This window comes from Phodopus roborovskii, unplaced genomic scaffold, assembly GCF_943737965.1.
Source record: "Phodopus roborovskii unplaced genomic scaffold, PHOROB, whole genome shotgun sequence".
Taxonomy (NCBI): Eukaryota; Metazoa; Chordata; class Mammalia; order Rodentia; family Cricetidae; genus Phodopus; species Phodopus roborovskii.
Window position 1 is genome coordinate 452,424 of NW_026125902.1, and position 19,115 is coordinate 471,538.

At 38.9% G+C, this 19,115-nt stretch overlaps 1 protein-coding gene across 3 annotated transcripts in view; it reads left to right on the plus strand.

The window, feature by feature from the left end:
* The window catches only part of Hdac8 (histone deacetylase 8), a 210,126-nt gene that overhangs the window by 65,691 nt on the left and 125,320 nt on the right, over window positions 1–19,115 (plus strand). For all 3 annotated transcript variants that reach the window (XM_051178938.1, XM_051178936.1, XM_051178937.1), the window contains exons 5-7: window positions 3,414–3,526; window positions 7,288–7,365; window positions 7,914–8,022. In XM_051178938.1, the coding sequence (XP_051034895.1) occupies window positions 3,414–3,526; window positions 7,288–7,365; window positions 7,914–8,022 (300 nt within the window). The remainder of the gene's footprint in view (window positions 1–3,413; window positions 3,527–7,287; window positions 7,366–7,913; window positions 8,023–19,115) is intronic.

Sequence of the window (19,115 nt, forward strand, 5' to 3'; positions counted from 1 at the left end):
GGCATCAGCCAGAGTTTTCAGTTACCTTAAGACCTTACAAATTATCTTAAGCTGATAGAATACAAAACACAATTACTGTTGAAATAAAGTTTTCCATAATAATGGCTCAATTTGGTTAAACAAATGCACATTTTGCGTACTATTACACATTTGGTAAAAGTAATGTTAGCTTGTTCAGTCAATAAACCTGTAAAATGTTTAGGAAGAACATATCTAAGTAAACTAAAAATACTCCGGTATATTATACCTATACCTGATAAATAAGATATAGCTGATTTTAGTAAGTAAATTATTAAATTATCCTTAATTATTAAAGATTTACATAAATTATGTGATCTTGAATTCTTAAAATAGTTGTCTCTCTTTTTTAAGATAGCATCCCACTGTATCCCCTCGCCCTTCAGCCCTCACTACCTGTAGCAGATGAGGGAGCTGACCCTCCTGTGAGAGTGGGATAGTTGCCCATGCCCCCCTCATCTGCCATGTGGTGGGGCAAGAGAAAGATGTCTCCACCCTCATCCCTGCACCTCAGCTGGGAAGCACAGTAGAGCTGACACTGTTGACAGGGTACAGGTGAACCAGCCTGAGAATGTGAGCCTGGGAGATCTGGCCCCACCTCTTACCTGTCATAAGGTGACAAGGGAGAGCCCCACCCCCACCCCTGCCCTGCCTTTCACCAGCTACAGCACTCAGGAGAGTGGCCCTGGTGGTGTAGATGTTAGTGAGCCAGCCCAGAGGGCATAAAAGCAGAGCCTGTCCCTGTCCCTTGCTCATTGCCACATAGGATGAACTACCTGGAACAGTGCTGGAGAGATCACCCTGGTGATGAGGATGAGAGAAACCTGGCAGGCTGACCAGCCCTGCAATGGTTCAGGCCCAGAACCAGAGTTATGAGTTGGCCCACCCCAACATCCACCCAATCTATGATATGCAAGGGAACATGAAGGGGCTGGTCCTGCAGACCCAAAGCTGCAAGACCTCCACAACACCAGGCAAAAATAGGATCTCCAAGAAGAGCCTCAGTGAGGATCCAGTAACTATGGTGTGGCAGAAACCAGAGGTCTCAAAGCAGACCAATGACCCTTTGCAATGAACATTTGCAAGTAAAGATGTATGGACTAAAAGGTATACTGTGTGACACACTACAGCTTCCATGATGGGATTTTTCTTTTTTCCCCTTTTCTCTTAAGTTTTATTTTATTTTGTCTTGGGGAGGGGGAGATTGTAAGGGCAGAAGGCAGATACAAAAGGATGGGGAGATGAATGGGATCAAGATGCATGATGTGAAAGCCACAGAGAATAAATAAAAAAGAAGTTAAAACAAGATAGTCTAACTATGTAGTCCTGGGTAGCCTGGAACTTGCTGTGTAGACCAGGCTGGCCTTGAATTCACAAAGATCTGCCTGCTGGAGATATTGCACCACCACACCTGGCCCTAGGATAGGCTTTTAAAGATCACTTTTTAGCACCTTGGAAGTTTTGAAAGTTCAGTTTCCTCATTTTGTGGGAATTTTAGCAATCTTATCTAAATATGTATTTATTTCTATAAGCCAATGAGAATAAAAATGAGCAGCACCCTTCACCCCATGGCCTCTGCATCAGCTCCTGCCTCCAGGTTCCTGTCTTGTTTGAGTTTCTGTCCTGACTTCCTTCAATGATGGACTATGATGAGGAAGTGTAAACCAAATAACTCCTCCAAACAATACAAAACAAAGGTCCCTTAATCTAAGAGCTTGCTTGTTTGTTGTTGTTTTAATAATGGGAATCCAAGTCAGAGCTTTGTATATGCTAGTCATTGCTCTACCTCTAAGTTTTATCTCCAGGCCTTGGTTGTATGAGACAAGTTTTTGCTATGTAACCCATGCTGGCCATGCCTACTGACTGCTGGGATTATATGTGTATACCACCATACCCTGTTTTATGAGATTTTGATGATCTGATTGGCAAGGTAGGAAAAATTTACACATTCCCACAGAAAACAAAGAACTTCAGAATTGTCAGTATTAAGGGCCTCACCATTCATGCCCATTGTCTCTTTTCTCCTTTTGCCTAGCACTTACTATTCTAGCTCAAAAGTGTTTGTTGTTCATTAACTCTTTTTATGTATTAAGACAGAAGATTTATAAGATGTAAACTTTCAGAACTAGAAAATAACAAGAACACTGAGACCTACACGTTTAATTGAATTCGTGGTTGAACTCATCCTTTCCTTGGTTTCTTTGCTGTTGTATACATAAGGGCAATCTATTTAGCTAGGAAAATTGCTGTGTTCCCTCAGTGAAGCACAAGCAGTATCCAGTGATTTTTTTTTTTTTACTTGCTTGCTGCTCATCATTGTACCTATCTTCATCAATTCAGCATGTGAACCATAACAGAACATGGTGGAATCTAGAATGCGGAATCTCACTGGAAAGAGATTTCATGAAGTTTTTTACATTAGGTAGATAGATACTAGAAAGGTTTCTCACAGTAGCAATGGTAACATTTCAAATGTTCATGCCTAGAATTCTGTTTCAAATAAAATATCATGGGAGACAGAATGTTGGTGGACATTTGAAGTCTCTATGGAAGCAAAAGAAATTGTGGCACTTGGAATGATGCTTTAAAATAAGTTCTAATACAACCTTGATAGTGTTCTTTTATATCTAATCAGCAAGGCTCAATAAAAGACTAATAAAGAGCAAGTGGATGTTGATAAGAGGATAAAGTGACAGCACAAATACAAAAAATTACAGGGTTCCAGTAAAGTCAGTGATAATGATTTTTGTGAAGCAAAATACCTTTAGCAAAGGTATCTTCACTACTCATTATAAAATTACATTCATGGAAAGGCGACCACATTAATGTGCTGAAATAGTTATGCATTTGTTTTTTCTACACTCGGTTTTCATGAGTAACTAGAGCCAAGGCATATTAAAATAAAAAATAATAACCAGCTTGTGGGGTATATCATACAGTCTGTACAAAGAACTCAATCTCCATCTTTTGTAAAAATTGTCTTTAAGGCTCCACCTAGGTCTCAGCTTCCTTAGTGTGCTACAAGTGAAAAATCAGTATTTATCGTTATGACCTCAGGGGACTACAAGGTCGTTTTTGTTTTTTTGTTTTTATGATCCCCTAATTGTCAGAGAAATGTCTTTATTCAATATAGTTATAATAATCTAATGCTTTTGAAATCACTGGGATTGTGAGTAGGAAAACATTACCATCATTCTGAATATTTACTTTATTGAAATATTTCATTTTCTGATCATTCTAAGCAATTTACTATATAATCCTTATAGGTGAATTTTTGTTTTTCTTAAAAGAAGGGGGACTTTGTGGGACTAGATCTCAAAGGTTAGATGGTTGGCTGGAAAGAATCCCTTGGACTGGTTTTCAGTTGTTGGCTGTAGCAACTTGTTTTCTTGCAGAGATGAAGCATCTGGTTTTTGTTATCTCAATGATGCTGTCCTGGGAATATTAAGATTGCGACGGAAATTTGAGCGTATTCTCTATGTGGATTTGGATCTGCACCATGGAGATGGTAAGCCCTTCAGTTTCAAAAGATACTTCCCTACTAGGACAGTAGGTTTTGATCACTAAAGCTACTTTTAGGCAAATAATAAAAGGAGAAATGCTTCATGCAATTGAAATTTTCCTAATTGTCATTTCTGGAGTAGGTGGTGCATAGATTCCTCTGACTAAGGCAGTTCCTTTCTGCTTCCTAAGCCGGACAGGCTCCTGTCATTTCCTCTCGCCTGTCTCCTGAAGCTAAACTTTATAATAGAGGATGGAAGAATGGGGAAATCTTGCTCGTGTTTACTCCAATGTCCAGGAACCACTTTGGGACCTTTGAATGGGTTCTAGGGGAACTCGTGGGTTAGAGGTAATGGTCTTCTCTCTTCTCACCAGTTTCACTCAAGGTAAAATGGCTATATGGAGGACAACATTTTGGAATTTCTACCAATAGGCTACTAGTTCATGGAGTGATTTTTTTTTGTGTGTGTGTGTGTGTGTGTTACCAACATATATAATCTTGGGATAGGAGTACATTGCTAGAAAAGGGTTAAAACCAACATCATACACATTGAGAACCATGCTCTTTGAATTTCTCACTACTTGCCAGGGTGAAACACAACCTTGATTTAAAATGTTGGTAGCCTCTTCATTGCCCATTACAAGGGTCAACATGTCACAATGGCTTATTTTTATATGACCAGTGATCTAAGAATGGATTTTCATTTTTAGGTTTGGTTTTTTTTTTTTTTTTTTTTGAGACAGGGTTTCATTATGTAGTTCTAGAACCCACTCTGTAGACCAGGCTGGCCTTGAACTCAGAGATCTGCCTGCCTTTGAGTATTGGGATTAAAGGCATGTGCCACCACCACCTCCCTGGTGCATTTTTACTTTTAACAAGGTTGTACAATACATATCCATATTTGGATGTGTATATAAATGTACGCAGGGGCCATAAGTAGTTTAGGGTACCTAGGATGTTTACTGTCTAACTCCATGTACTTCAATAACTCCTAGCCTAGAGAAATGGTTCCCATAGATGACTGTGCGTCTAGGTGACCTGGGGGAGTTTAAGTGCAGATTACTATGCCACAGGTGTCAGATTCTCAGACTAAGTAGTCAGTCTCCACTGTAAAAACACTTTAGTTTTGAAACCACATTCTTATGGAAAAGTAGATCCACCCCTCTCCTCTCCCTCCCTCCCTCCCTCTCTTATTTTATTTTTTGAGACAAGGTTTTCCTGTGTAGTCCTGGCTGTCCTGGAACTTGCTATGTGGACCAGGCTAGGTTCAAACTCACAGAGATCTGACTGCCTCAGCCTCCCCAGTGGTGGGATTAAAGGTGTGAGCCACCACCACCAGACTTGAAAAAGTAGAATTTCTTTAGTTCACCTTTTAAGATCTCAAATAAGCCTGACTTCGTCTTTCTAACCATCTCTCACTATTTTTTTTTTAACTTGATGAGCATGTCTCACTGTTCTGGACATGTTTCTCTAATGCTACCTCCTTGACTTTGCTTCCCTTTTCCCTAGTTTAACCACCTTCTTCCTCACTGCAGCCCTACATTCTACCTATTCATTCAGGTTCCATCATTGGTGGCTTATCCTGACCACTCCAGGCTAAGAGCACTCTTGTGTGGCTGAATCCCTGAATGTTTATATTACCAATCACTGTTTTTGTTGTATTGTTTTGTACTATTCATTTAAAGATATTTCTGTATGTTTTCTACCCCCCAGACACTGTTAAGTTCTCCCAGAGCAGAGATCAATTGCTTACTCCTTTCTGTCAGTACTGTACATCTGTAGCAACTTAGTAAACTACTTGTTTTATGATTTAACAAATGCTTATGGAATTCAGAGTATTAGTACCAGAGTTCAACAGTAGAACTAACTCTGCCGAACCATGTAAGAAAGAATTAAGACTGTCACCTGAAAACATTCTTTCCATTTGCAGTGTTATTTCTACACCATTTAGAGTTTCCTGTTTCAGCCAACTTTTATGGTGTGTTTCATTTCACTTTATTTCCCCTCTTCAGCATCTCCCTTCCAGTAACCTTTGCCCTACCCCTTACACATTTGCTTTATTTTAAATCTCCCATGATTCTATCACTAGCATCCTGTGGTGGCTTCACTAGCCACTCCTACCCACCCTCACCTTTCCTTCCCGAACCTCTCTCTCATACTAACTCCACATCTCCTGCCTCAATATGTTCTTTTTAAAGTATGATTTAAAAAAAAAAAAAACCTATGCCTGATAGCATTTACTGTGAGACAAGATGCAAATGACCACTGAACAAAAGAAATGATGCTCAGTGTCCTAATACTAAGAGAAATGCAACTTAGAGCCATTCTTTTGCTTAAGAGTTAAAAGAAATAACTGCTAGCATTAGTCATCACAGGAGAAAGCAGGCATTTGCATACAGGATTGGTAGAAATGTAAATTGCTACATTTCTGTGTGGATAAATCATTAGCATTTTCATAAAGTGCCCTTGTTTAGTACTTCTACCTCTGTTGAAATGGTGTTTTCATTTATTTTATTTTGTTTACTTAATGCTTTCTGCCTGCAGTCTTTAACTGGTTTTAACTACCTCCCTAGGGCAAAACACAAGGCTTGGGAAATTCAAACATACCTGTTATATACAAATAGAGTTCATATTTTTTTAAGGTCTCTGTTGGCCTCTAATAAAGACTCAAATACATTTAAGTCAACACAGAGACAATATCTTTGTTTGTAATATAAAAGAGCACAGGGCCTGGATTTGCTAATAGTCCTTCCATTTCAGAGTGTCTGAGTATGATTGAGATTCTGGGAGGAAAGGGGCAGCATTGGGCAGCATGGCCAACCCATAAGTAGTGGCTTTTGAGGGTTACTTTGAATCTAAGCTTTTATCTCCCAGGCATCCTCATTTTCTGTTTAAGAGGAAAGGAGACATCTGTCTACAAAAGCTCCCCCCTCCATCTTCCTCCAGGCTTTAAAATGGTTTTAAAGCGGCTATTAACAACTGAAGGTGCCCCCTACTCTGGGCACACACCAAACCAGTTTGAAGTGGGCGAACAGCAAGCTCCTTTAAAGTTTTATTACTATCCTGGTTTTCAAGCATTTAATTGTATATTTCTATCACTCCTTTAAGCAGTTTCAAAATACAAACATTTGTTTTAGTAAATAAATAAACAGAATGCAACATCTTCCTATACAGGAGCTGTTAGGGACAGGGCCATGACTATTTTTTCAATAGAAATATGTAAGTTCCTTAGTGCTTATGGGACTTTGGGTTACCCACTTTTATAACCAAATCTGTATTATAAAGAGGCACCTCATCATTAAGTTTTAACTAAATAAAATCTAATCACCAACTTACTGATAACGTTTTAAAGGATTACCATACTATAGTTCTTTGAAAAAAAAAATCCCAATAATTTATCTAGAAACATACAGACCATGAACCTGCCTGGCTGGGTCCACTTTTCTATACTCAGTACTGTGGACAGAGCCTCAGTTCTGGGTTCTTGATCTTTCATACCATTTAGAATAGAAATTAGGGTGAACTTGGATGTCCTGTTGTTTGGAAAGGAGAAGCTCACTTACAGTTTGCCTTGGATTGGGGCTATGTTCTACCTCATCTGTAATTACTGAAATCAGAAACCAGCAGTTCGGGTTCTTTTATTTTTCCACTCATTATCTATTACAGCTGCCTTCTCACACCTTCCGGTAGCTACTTGTTAGACTTTCAGGTGTTGAAAACAGGAGTTGCATATCTGCAGTGATCCTTCTGACTTTTCTCTCTGGTAGGTGTACAAGATGCCTTCAGTTTTACATCCAAAGTAATGACTGTGTCCCTGCACAAATTCTCCCCAGGATTTTTCCCAGGCAAGTCAACTGCATGCTCCCCATTACATTACATGTCTAATACTACAATTATTTTACATGTTTCTTATATCTTATTTTTATGTATTTCTTACTGTTAACACCTTATTTGTGCCATTCTATGCAAAATTTTAACTCATACCACCTTAAGTGACAATGACAAAGGGAATGACAATGAATAGTTTAAATAAATTCCAGGTAATTTTTATGGCCTGTCAACAGACAGACCCTATTGTTTTATCACACACCACATGTAATTCTGATAACTACAAATGACATGTGATATTAGCTCTTATTATTTTATTTCATCCAGGAAGATATAAATTAATATTTCTCAGTTTCCTTATTGTTTTCGTGCCTCCCACAACATTGTTGAAATTAGTATTTCTCTGGATTATTTTCATAGTTTCATCTCCTCAGGAACATCCAAGAATTTAGAATTGTTGTCTTAATTGCCCATTTTCCTATTCTAAATTGCTTTTGGACAGTCCTTTGTGTTTTCTAGTGCTTGTATTCCTGATGACTGATCATACTGTTCTTGTCTTTTACAGGAACAGGTGACATGTCTGATGTTGGCCTGGGGAAGGGACGGTACTACAGTGTCAATGTGCCCATTCAGGATGGCATACAGGATGAGAAGTATTATCACATCTGTGAAAGGTATGGCAGTAACACTGAGCTAGCTTCAGGTATATTGGATCTTTGAAAGGTCTCACAATTCTTGTTTTCAAGGAACAATTGGAAAATGAAACCATTGTATTTTCACATACCTTTTACTTTTTCTTTTTTCTTTCTTTTTTGTTTTATTTAGAGACAGTGTGTCTATGTAGTCCTGGTGTCCTAGAACCCTCTATATAGACCATACTGGCCTTGAACTCACAGAGATCTGTCTGCCGCTGACTCCAAAGAGCTGGGACTAAAGGACGGTGCCACCATGCCTGGCTCACATAGCTTTTAGATACTACTTACTATGCTTCTTTAATCTGATAACCATCCCCTGTTGGAGAGCACTAAACAGTTGGACCAGAGACAAGAGGTTTGACCTAACCTGCTACACAGTATGATAAATACCATCCCAGAATACAAGCTTCTAGGCTGTCCTGGGGAATGCCTTCACTGGTATTTTCTTGCATGTATGTTGTTTCATTAGCCTGATAGGGTTTGTTTCAGTTTTTTCTCATAGAGATGTGCTTTTCTCTACTGGCATGAATATTAGAGTTGATGTTAATTATTTACCATTCATTATTGTGTTCTACCTATGCACACTACCAAAACTGTAGTCAGGAAGCTGAGAAAGAGCAAGGGAGGATTAGAGGGGAGAAAATGTTTCTGTGCTGGAGATAGAATCCAGGGCCTTGTATATACTAAGCTACATTCCTCCCCAGCCCAAATTTCTTTTTAACCTATAGTTAAGAATAAAATTACCAGCATACACACATATAGGCAGACAGTTTGGTTTGTAGACCATTGATTGGGGTTGAGAGTCCTACAGAATGGAGAGAGGTTAAACTCATATTCATAAAAATTAAGGTTGGTGAGGTACGCTTTTATTGCTGATGGTTGCAATGGCCAAGGTAAATCTGATTAGAAGTCCACTAGTTAAGCCCACTGAAAGTGAGCAGTTCAGGTGGAAACACTTTTAGTCCCTACCCCCACCCAGCTCACATTTCTCCCAATTGCTGGTGGAAATCAGGGACTTCCCAGAGGAGCCTGCTTGCACTGGCCACCATCACTGGCAGTTGTGTAAACAGAGTAGAACTATGAGGAATAAAAACTTCAAAGGTGCCTCTTAGCTCAAGAAACCTAGTAAAGCAAGCCATCCTGCAGTCATTCAGCCTCTTCACAATCTTCAGTGTATCCCACGGATAACTCTGTTTTGTCAGGCTGGAAAAAATTGTTGAGCCTGTCACTGATGATTTAATTGGCCTTCTTTGTTCCCCTTAGGCTTTGTTCTGTCCTTGAGATGTGCAGATCAGAACTGCTTATGTAACATTACCAATGAAGATGTCCTGTGGTTCTCTGTAAAACGAAAATTATTTTGTTTGTCTTTTAATCTCCTTCTTGATAGTGCCCAACATTTTGTTGGCCTTTTTTTCCCCTCATTGCTGGACACTAAGTTATTCTCTTCAGGGGACTGTCCACCAGGTTTCTTAGAGCGCTTTCCTGGGTCTTAATTGAAAGATCATAATTTACCAGCCTACAAGTACACTTTGGAATATCTGGCCCTCTCTAGTGGATCACCTTACATGTGCCCCTATTGAATCATCTGCCAATCATAAAACCTCCTGAGATTTTCCTTTATATCCCCCAGCAGCTTGGCATTTCACTGCCTTGGAAAAAAACTGAATATTATGTGCAGATCTGAGGATTTCCCAGCATCTACTTCCCTGAAGGAAGGCTACAGTTTATCCTTCAGTCATTAAAAATGTCTCTTTTCTTCTCTATATTTTCTTTTCTTATGTGCACCAGTTCCTTATAAATGATTTTTCAAAAAGTTAATGCCGTGGCAATTCATGTTTAATATAAGCTTGGTATTAAACATAATTAGAAGCATTTTAAAAGTAAATATAGCCCCAAGGTTACATATGATTTCCTTTCTCAGAATCCATTCTGCCATAGGCATCTTGGTACACTGAAGGCTTTGAGTGTGGCAGGCTAGCATTCAATAAAGAGTCTTCTAGCTTGTCGACTAAAGAACTTGACACTCATCCGTTTATAGAGCTGAGGATTGCCTGGTGAGCCTCATGAGTAACATAGATATTGATCACCCAGAATAGCAGGCTCCAGGTTTTCATATGAACCATAGTGATTATTTCTTTTGCCTTTCTTCAGAAGTCAAGTCTGTTAAGGGCACCATGTCAAGGCACCTTACACTCCAGGGGTACCAGGAAGATTTCCTGTGCTAAATATTGCCCCTCCATTGTTGACCTGACATTCCTATAACAGGAAAGATACTTCATTGTATAATAATAATAATAATAATAATAATAATAATAGCCCCTAAATGAGATGTTGGCACAATCTCCTCCCCAAACCCACTTAGGAATAGATGTTTCATTTGATTGATGGACAGCAGACTTGGTAATAGCTTGAGTGTTGGCCCTCTAGCTGTCAGGTGGTCAGATAGTAGAGTACAAGGGGGAAAACAGTACAGAGAAGACAAAACAATTTTTGACGTCTATAGCTTTGCATAGTTTTATAAGTCCTAGTAAACATGCCTCTCAGTCCCAGCAATTATCCTCTGAGTACTTCTGCTTAGCATGCTGGGAACTAGAGTGCCTTACTATTGCCAGTGTGACAGCTGACCCATTACCTACCTCAAAAGAAACTTCAAAGGGGAATGGCTGATCTTTTGGGAAAGTCATGCCACCTGTCCACTTAGGCCTTTGGACCTGTTTTGTTCCATAAGCCTACTGATTCTCTGGCTCAGCACTCACTATGGAGATGGAAGCTCCTTAGCAGCTAACATGGATAATGTTGGATTCTGAGTTGTCTCTCAATTGCTAGTTTGTTCCTGGGCTGCTTTTTCTCTGTGGGATTCACTGCAACTCATTTCATTCTTTCCCCATCTCTCTTTTCTTTCCTCTTTTCTCATTCCTTTCTCTCTTCTCTCTCCCCTCTCTCTCTTTCTCTCCCTCTCTTCCCTTTTAAAAAGGTTGCCTTTTCCTTGCTTGTGACTTTTCATTCTTTGCCAACTAGTCAGGCAGGGACTTAATAGTTTCATCAAAAAACTGAACCTCCCACATTTAAAATTTCTTCTTATATAGATTGGATATGGAAATATTACATGAATATTTTCTAATACCATCAAAAGATCTGGAGTTTTTTGTTTTGGGGGTAATTTTTTGGAAATGACAATTTCATATTAGATACCCCTGGGTCATTTGATGTTAGTGGCAGAGGTTGATGATTTTCATAAGCTTCCTGTATGTTTTAAGGGAGTTAGTAGAGTTGGCATTGTAAGTAAAGCCCTTTATCGACCAACATAAAGGAATAGTAGTAGCATTAATATTGTCAGTATGACTGTTCTGTCAAATAGAAGCTTATGGCACCAGTATAGAGATTTTATGAACCAAGATAATAATAATACCACTCAAGTTATTATGCCTAACTCAGAAAACCCTCCATAGCATACTCACAATGTTTGGAGAAAAGAAATATTAAGCATTGTCACCTGAAAGTGCACATAGAGCCGGGGGTGTGGCTTTGTAGTAGGACACTTACCAAGCATATGTGTAACCCTAGTGTGTGTGTGTGTGTGTGTGTGTGTGTGTGTGTGTGTGTGTCCATACATCTATACATAAACAAGGAGGTACTGCTCTCCTCATATTTAACCTGCTTGCTCTTTGACTGTATGTGCATATGGTATAAGATTGTCTTAATAATGTTTTACTTATTGCCTAAAATTCTACATATGTTAATGACTTTGGGAGCAGTCACAGTCAAGAAGTATTCAAGACAAGGACAAAACTAACTGCTTCTTTGCTGTTGGTTCAAGGGAGGTTTTGATAAATAGTAATAGCAGGATAAACCAACTTGCCTACTCTGAACTGCCATGCCATATGCTGACATATGCATGAATAAATTCAGGCATGCTAGTATTTCTTAGTTTGTATCCTATCATTTTACATCTCTAACAACTAGTGATTTCTATTTACTAGATATCTACTTGTATAATAGGTTAACTGTATATAAGGTGCTTATGATGTCTGTGGGTACCTGTATTGAAGTTGACAGTAAAATATTTTGAAAAAGAAAGAAGTCACAGTTTTAGGACTATAGATAAAGGTCAGTTGACTGGCTGTGCTTACCCACCTGCATCCATGAAGCCTTGTATTTCATCCCCAGCAATGCATAAAGTAGGCATGGTGGCACAAGTCTGTGATCCTAGCACTTGAGAGGTAGGCATGGGAGGATAAGGAATTCAAGTTATCTTTCACTACATTGGGAGTTCAAGGCATCCTGAACTACATGAAACCCTGTCTGAAAGGGAAAAAAAAAGTTGATTTATTAAGAATATTCAACTGTGGGGCTGGAGAGATGGCTCAGAGAGAGGTTAAGAGTCTGTTCTTCCAGAGGTCCTAAGTTCGATTCCCAGCAACAACATGGTGGTTTACAACCATCTGTAATGAGATCCGGTGCTTTCCTCTGGCATGCAAGTGTGCATGCAGACAGAAACACTATATATAAAATAAATAAATAAATCTTTAAAAAAAAGAATATTCAACTCTCAGCTTTGAGATAATGAAGATACTGCATAAATAAATTATACAAAGGAGACATTGTTGAACAAATTCTCCAGCAAGAGGACTTAGGAAATATTCTGTTAAACTGGAGCTCTCACTCAGTAGCACTCTATATACATATATGAGGATTTTGCTAAGAAATATCAACCTATCTTAAGAAACATTCTTATTCTAGTGAACTATGGTTTTATGCTATTCATTAAAATAAAAATCTACCTATAGTTGGTCTTTGGGCTATTATTCACCTATGTCCTGTGGCTTATATTATGTAGCTCAAAACTGAATTAACCCCTTGGTCTCAATCAAAGACAAATGATCTACAGAAAGATTCAACCACTTAAAGACTAAATGAATTTTTAAACTCTTACTCTCTTTTAAAGATTTATTTTTATTTCTTAATTATTCATATGCATGTGTGTGGACATGTTCATATGACTGTGGGTGCCCATGGAGGCCCAAAGATGTTGAATTGCCTGGAGCTGGAGTTACAGGTAGTTAGGATATGTTTGACATGGGTGCCGTCTTTCCAACTTACCCCAATTTAATGTTTTTGCCTCTTTCTATTTATAAAGAACACCAGATTTTTCTACTTGAATTTAAACTGGTTTGCAATGTTGGGGAATCAGATTATTCTTTAAAGTTTATCACCTGCTTTTCAAGAACATTTGTGGTCCTATTACTAGGCTGGACAGAATAGCTAAGCTAGAGAGTACTTGTTCTTTATGACAACAGCAGGGTCGTTAAAAGAATATAGTATTTATTTAATTGGTATGTAATTCTAAGTTTTTATTCCTGGGTGGAATGTTTTTGCATATCTATACTCAGCATCACTTACATCTAACAAAGAATGGGAAACACACACACACACAATTGATTCTTAATATAGTGTCTTTACAGTATGTGTTTATAGCATTAAAAACTGTCCTCTGACTTGAACATCACCTCAAAACTAGAAGGTCTTGGTATTTTTAAGTGCAGCATTAGTTCCTGTGAGTCTGGGACCAAAATTTACCTCTCCAAAGCCTCTGTGACCTTCTTTCAAAAAAACTGAGCAGTTCCTCATTTTATATTATTTGTGAAACATTAGTTAACATGGAAGAGAAGGATGGAAGTGAGGAGAGAAGCTACCTCTATATGCAGGTGCTGTGCTAAACATCTGACATGTATTTCTATTCTGGGTATGTGCACATGTTTAAATATGAAGAAAGTATTTTATTCATTCCTTCTATAAAAATGTTTCATCTACTGTATAACAGACACTACACTAGGCACTGGGACAGAAACCTTGCAATGTGTAGTTTGGTTTCTAGATGCCTACTTATAAGAGTATCTCTAAAAGTATGCATTATGTCATTTGATCTTTGTGACATTCTATACTCTATAAAAGCAGGTATGATTATTCTCATTTCATAAGAAGAAAACTAGATAATGTATTGAGTTCTCCAAGGTCAGTAAGTGATGAAACTAGACTTTGAACCTAGTCTTTCCCTAGCCATTGACTATGTTGTCTCTAAAGTATCTCATGGAAGTGTGAAATTTAATTGTTACAAGCATTGAAAAGATACCATCCCTAAGATTTCTTGGAAAACTTTATTGTAGGAGATTGCAGAAAACATTTAAAAAATAAACCAGTTGGCTTTATGCAAATGAATCACATGATGCCTTCAATGCACAATCTATTGTGTGTATGAACGTGCAGCTGAGATTTTTGCCAGAAAAGAATCTTCAAGATTTCATTTGTGATATTATGGAGAGAAAACAAGAATAAATGTTCCCAAATTTACATCTTAGATATGGAATTCTTGATTAAAATTTGAACATGGAGACTCTGTGAGTTCTCCTTTCCCTTCATTTTCTGACTTCCTACTGTAGATGGTGAATGGAGTCATCTGTCATTTTATAGCGCTCTTTCTAGGGAAGGACATTCTTTTCATGCCTTTTTAAGACTAGTATTGTGAAAAATTGTTTATTTCTTTGCAGTTTGTATGACAAAACTTCTGGCACCTCATGCTCCTGGCAGGAGGCCATATGCATATAGGGTAGAGATTCTGGATCTACACTCCAAGCTAGTCGATCAGTAAGCTACTGAATAAAATGAGAGAATCAAAAGATATCTCTAAGGGAGATTTAACAGAAGCGTTTCCTTTTGATGTTGACTTTTAATGTTAATATTTAAAGAAGTGATGTTTTAACGATGATGGGTTTTTCTAGAAATTACCTTCCGCTTGGTTTTGGATCTGGCACTTGGCCCTCTGTATCACTGAAATTTAGAAACAGGTAGATCCTCAGTGAAAGCAAGCCCAGCAATTATAATTTACCCCTTTGGGCTTCATGATACGGCAACAACAGTACATCACACACATATTCACACATGAATATTTTAAACAGTACGGATTTTTAAAATTCTCTTTAGTTTGATGAAAAGGGATGAACTCTCTGGAATTTGTATTTGAGTACAAATAATTACATAGACTTACTTCCATCTTCATCTCCATTTTCATTACAATTGGAGAACTGGCAGAAACTCATCATACCATTATCCTATCTCTCTCGTCATTTGGGTCACAGCTACACTGCCTGGATAATCACTAGTCACTCTGGTCCTGTGATAAAGGTAACAAAAGCTGCCAATTCTTTCTGTAAGCTGTGCATCTGGAACTTGGCCCTCTGTAAGTAAGGTATTTTTATTACATGCTTTTGTTCGATTTGATAAACTTCTATCCTGCCTCTCTGTAATGTAGCAGATGTAAAATTGCCTATTGTTTCTGGAAAATAGATGAGTCAGACACTAATTAAATTCGCTGATAATGTTAGCCACAGGTGGAAATGAGGCCAAAGTGGGCTGTTCATTTATTCTTTCTGGTTTGATTTGTCTTTTAAGATATTAAATTCAAAAGGCTTTAAGAGTCTCACAATGTAGGATAATTTGGAGGGAGGGATACTGTGCTTCATTATCTGAGTTGTCCTGAGCCAATGAGCTAACCATGCATGTCTGGAAGATTTGTCTGAGGCTGTAGTGAGAACTGGTATTTTCCTTCACCTTGTCCTTAGGGCCTGAAATGTGTGTGATGAGAGGAGCAATGAAATTTCACTTCCTTCTCCTCTCATCTGAACTTCACCAAGTAGCCTACCTCACTGTATGAAGCAAAGAAGTCTTCATAGGTGCTTTTTTCCATCTAAGTCAAGGGGGACGTGCTTCTGGGATTCTGTGGAGGGTCATGGTGCTACTCTGGTGTGCGTTTTCCCTGTTCTTTTCTTAGTGACGACTGATCCCTGCCCCTGGAGAAAGTGATGCGATTCTTTGGCAACAGTTTAATAGGTTCAGATGCTAGAACATATTCTGAAGTTACCCAGAGGCAGGAAGACCTTGTCCTAAATGGAATCTTGATAATCATACCCTTTAACGCAGGGCTTCTCTGAAAAGGATCCCAAACATGACTATATCTGTGCTCAATGGAATGTTCTAACGTCAAAATTCACACTGCTTTTATTCCACTCCTCTCTCCGCCATGTGCCTCCTACTTCCATTGTAATTCTACCCTCCCCTTAGTCTTTAGCTGCTGCCCTGCCCCTTCAGTCCTGCCTTGGAAAACTTTTTAGGCTGTATATCAGTGATATAGCTTGAATGACTACAACTAATACTTCCCTACACCTAGCAGCTACTTCCATGCATTAACTGGCTTATGTTGACCTGGACCATACAGAGGTTCAGTTAAAGCTAGATTGCACTACCTGATGAAGAAGCCTCGTGCTGAGTTTAGGTGAACCTTCATCTGCGTGCCCTGTTGCCTATTATACTATCAGGAAAGAGCCATATCCATATCCACTGATACTTAACAAAAAGCCCTATCAACTAACCAGCTAAGTTAGTAAGTGATTGGGGGTGGGGGGTTAGGGGCGTAGCAGAGAAAAGGGGCAGTGTTTGCCTGGAGATGCTGTGAGAGTAGTTCTGTGGGAGCTTGGGGTGACGGAGTTTGTGAGTACCAGCTCCACACAGGAAAATCCTGAGGAGAGGGGGAAATGGGGAGGGAATGGGGGCATCTTAAATGTATGAAGGGTAAAGTAGAAAAAATATCTATCCTATTTAAATATAGGCAAGCCTCACTAACTCAGCCTAATTAGAGGAAAGCCAGTCTGAATCATGGAATATTTTAAATGCATTTTTATTACTTTCAAGCATTGGACATGCTAGTAATTCAAAATAGACTAACAGCATAGAACAGCACCTCAGGGAAGGGGCTTTAAGAATCATTTGTAATTAGCATATCAATTATTTGTATGTAAGTGGATGTGCACAAAGTGCATAAAAAGTTTATTCTCCTAAGTAGGACAAACATTCCCCAGTGCAATCCTGTTTACACTATTAATTTGCTTAGCCAGCCCTTTTTGTGCCAAGATAGATGTATGTAAGAAATGCTTATTTCCTCAGGGAAGAATGAATCGCTTCCCTGTGTTTAGTCCAGTAACTAAGAAGCTGAGCGCCACTTGATTGGTTTGGGATTTCCAGGATATGGAGTTTTGAATTTGCATACAGACCAGAGAGATTTCATATGGAGAAGATCTGGCAGCCATTGCCAGAGACCCAGTTTCCCCATCTGGATTTCATTGAAGTGATCTGGATTTCATCAAGCAACAGGACACTGATCCTAAATGATCCACCAGACACTCTAACATAGACATGTTTAAAATACATCCTGCCCGAGAAAAATAACTGCCAAAATATGATAAGTTGGAGTTACTCTATGTGCAGTACTTAAAAGTAATAAAAATGCATTTCTTTTTAAGTCCTGCAAAAACCATGCAATATCAAGTTAATGATGAAAATCAATCCCCAAACTTTTTCTTGCACACCTCATTGTGTGACAGCATTGCACAGATTTCTAATCATCTGGGAGAAGATATTATATTGTGACGAGCTGTACCAGGTGCTAACTATATGGCAGGATTTCAGCTTTGAATCTTAGTGAGGCCCTCCCGAGTAAAGAAGGGGTAAGGGAAGGGCTAGGGGCATGTTTATTGTTAACAAGTCATTATTGTCCACGTAAGTTTGAAATGCTGTGCAGTTGCATTGAAAAAGAGGTTTTATAGGGCAGAAAGAAATATGATTAGGAAATGAGAAGCAGAGATATCTGCCTATATTTTACCCTACACAAATTAAACTATGCTCTGGGTAAATGGTGAATTCTTCAAGGCTTAGCTAGAGAGTAGAAACAAGTGTGGAGACCATAAGCATGAGCAGTAGATATACACACCGATATTGCAACTACAGTTTGGAATGGTTCCAGTTCTCCCTTTCCCCCAAGGGCATCACTATCCAGGGTCTGCAAAGGCCAAATAGCTCTTTGGCTTCCAATCTGATTTTTTGCCTAAGAAATCAGAGAAGTTGGTTTCAATTTTAATAATATATTCTTCCAACCTCTACGTAACAGAAAGGCACTTGTGTTTCTGCCCCCTCTTAAAGTGAATTTTGTGTTTGGTGAAAGCTAATAGATTGGCAGCACTGGAAAATGAATTACTGTATTCCCAGAACAGGTCTAGCCAGGCAGTGACACTATGAAATTTCTCTCTGCCTTTGGGGACCATTAGAGTACTACTCAGGAAGTCACTGCTACGGTGTGCTGTGCTGAACTCGACAGTATCCTAGTGGGCTTTAAGAATTAACATAGCACTTGAAGGGCCTGACTTAAGGCCATTCATTTATTCATTCAGCATTCTGCAGTGCTTACTATGTGCCTGGTGCTGGGAGAAGGCATTCACAAATGTTATATCATTTAATCTCTACAATAACCAGTGAGAGGGAGAATATTATTCTTGTTTTATAGAGAAGGAAAATAAGGTTCAAAAAGTGAAGCGATCTGTACTGGACGCCATGCACACAGTGGACCCAGGCTGTTCTCCCTGAACTACAAGCTGTGGAGATTACAAAGAGGGACTGAGGAGACATGCTCAAACAATATGATGCAAAGCCGAATGTAATTTGTACTGTGAGCACTCCTGGTGGTTTCAGAGCAGTGAAATGACCTATCCCAGATCACATAAAGGGCTATTAACACAGTGAGCCTTAGGATTCATATCCTTTTAGCCTTCTAGACCTGCCTCTCTGCCCAGCCCACCACCTGCCCAGATAATGTATACCCTGCTTGCTGGTGGGTCTAGCCTTTCAGAATGAAAAAAGCCTTAGAGCCATGAGATTTAGTGACGATACCATTGGATAGAAATTGGAATTTGTACACTAATTCTAGATCTGACGATTCACTCCAGGCCACTGGTAGGTCCTTTAATTCTGTATGACTCACTTTTTCTTGTGTGAATGAGAGTGGTTTACTTCCAAGAGGTACAGCAAGAGATAAGTAATACTACACTAAAAATAGTGCACAGCCCTTTCTGTTGCCAAGGTGAAATATATTTTATGAGTAGAAGGCCAGCTAGAAAGAGCTACCAATTAGAATCTATGTTTTTTTATGTAATGGTTCAGAAATGAGAGAAAAGATACCCATTTAAAGTGCT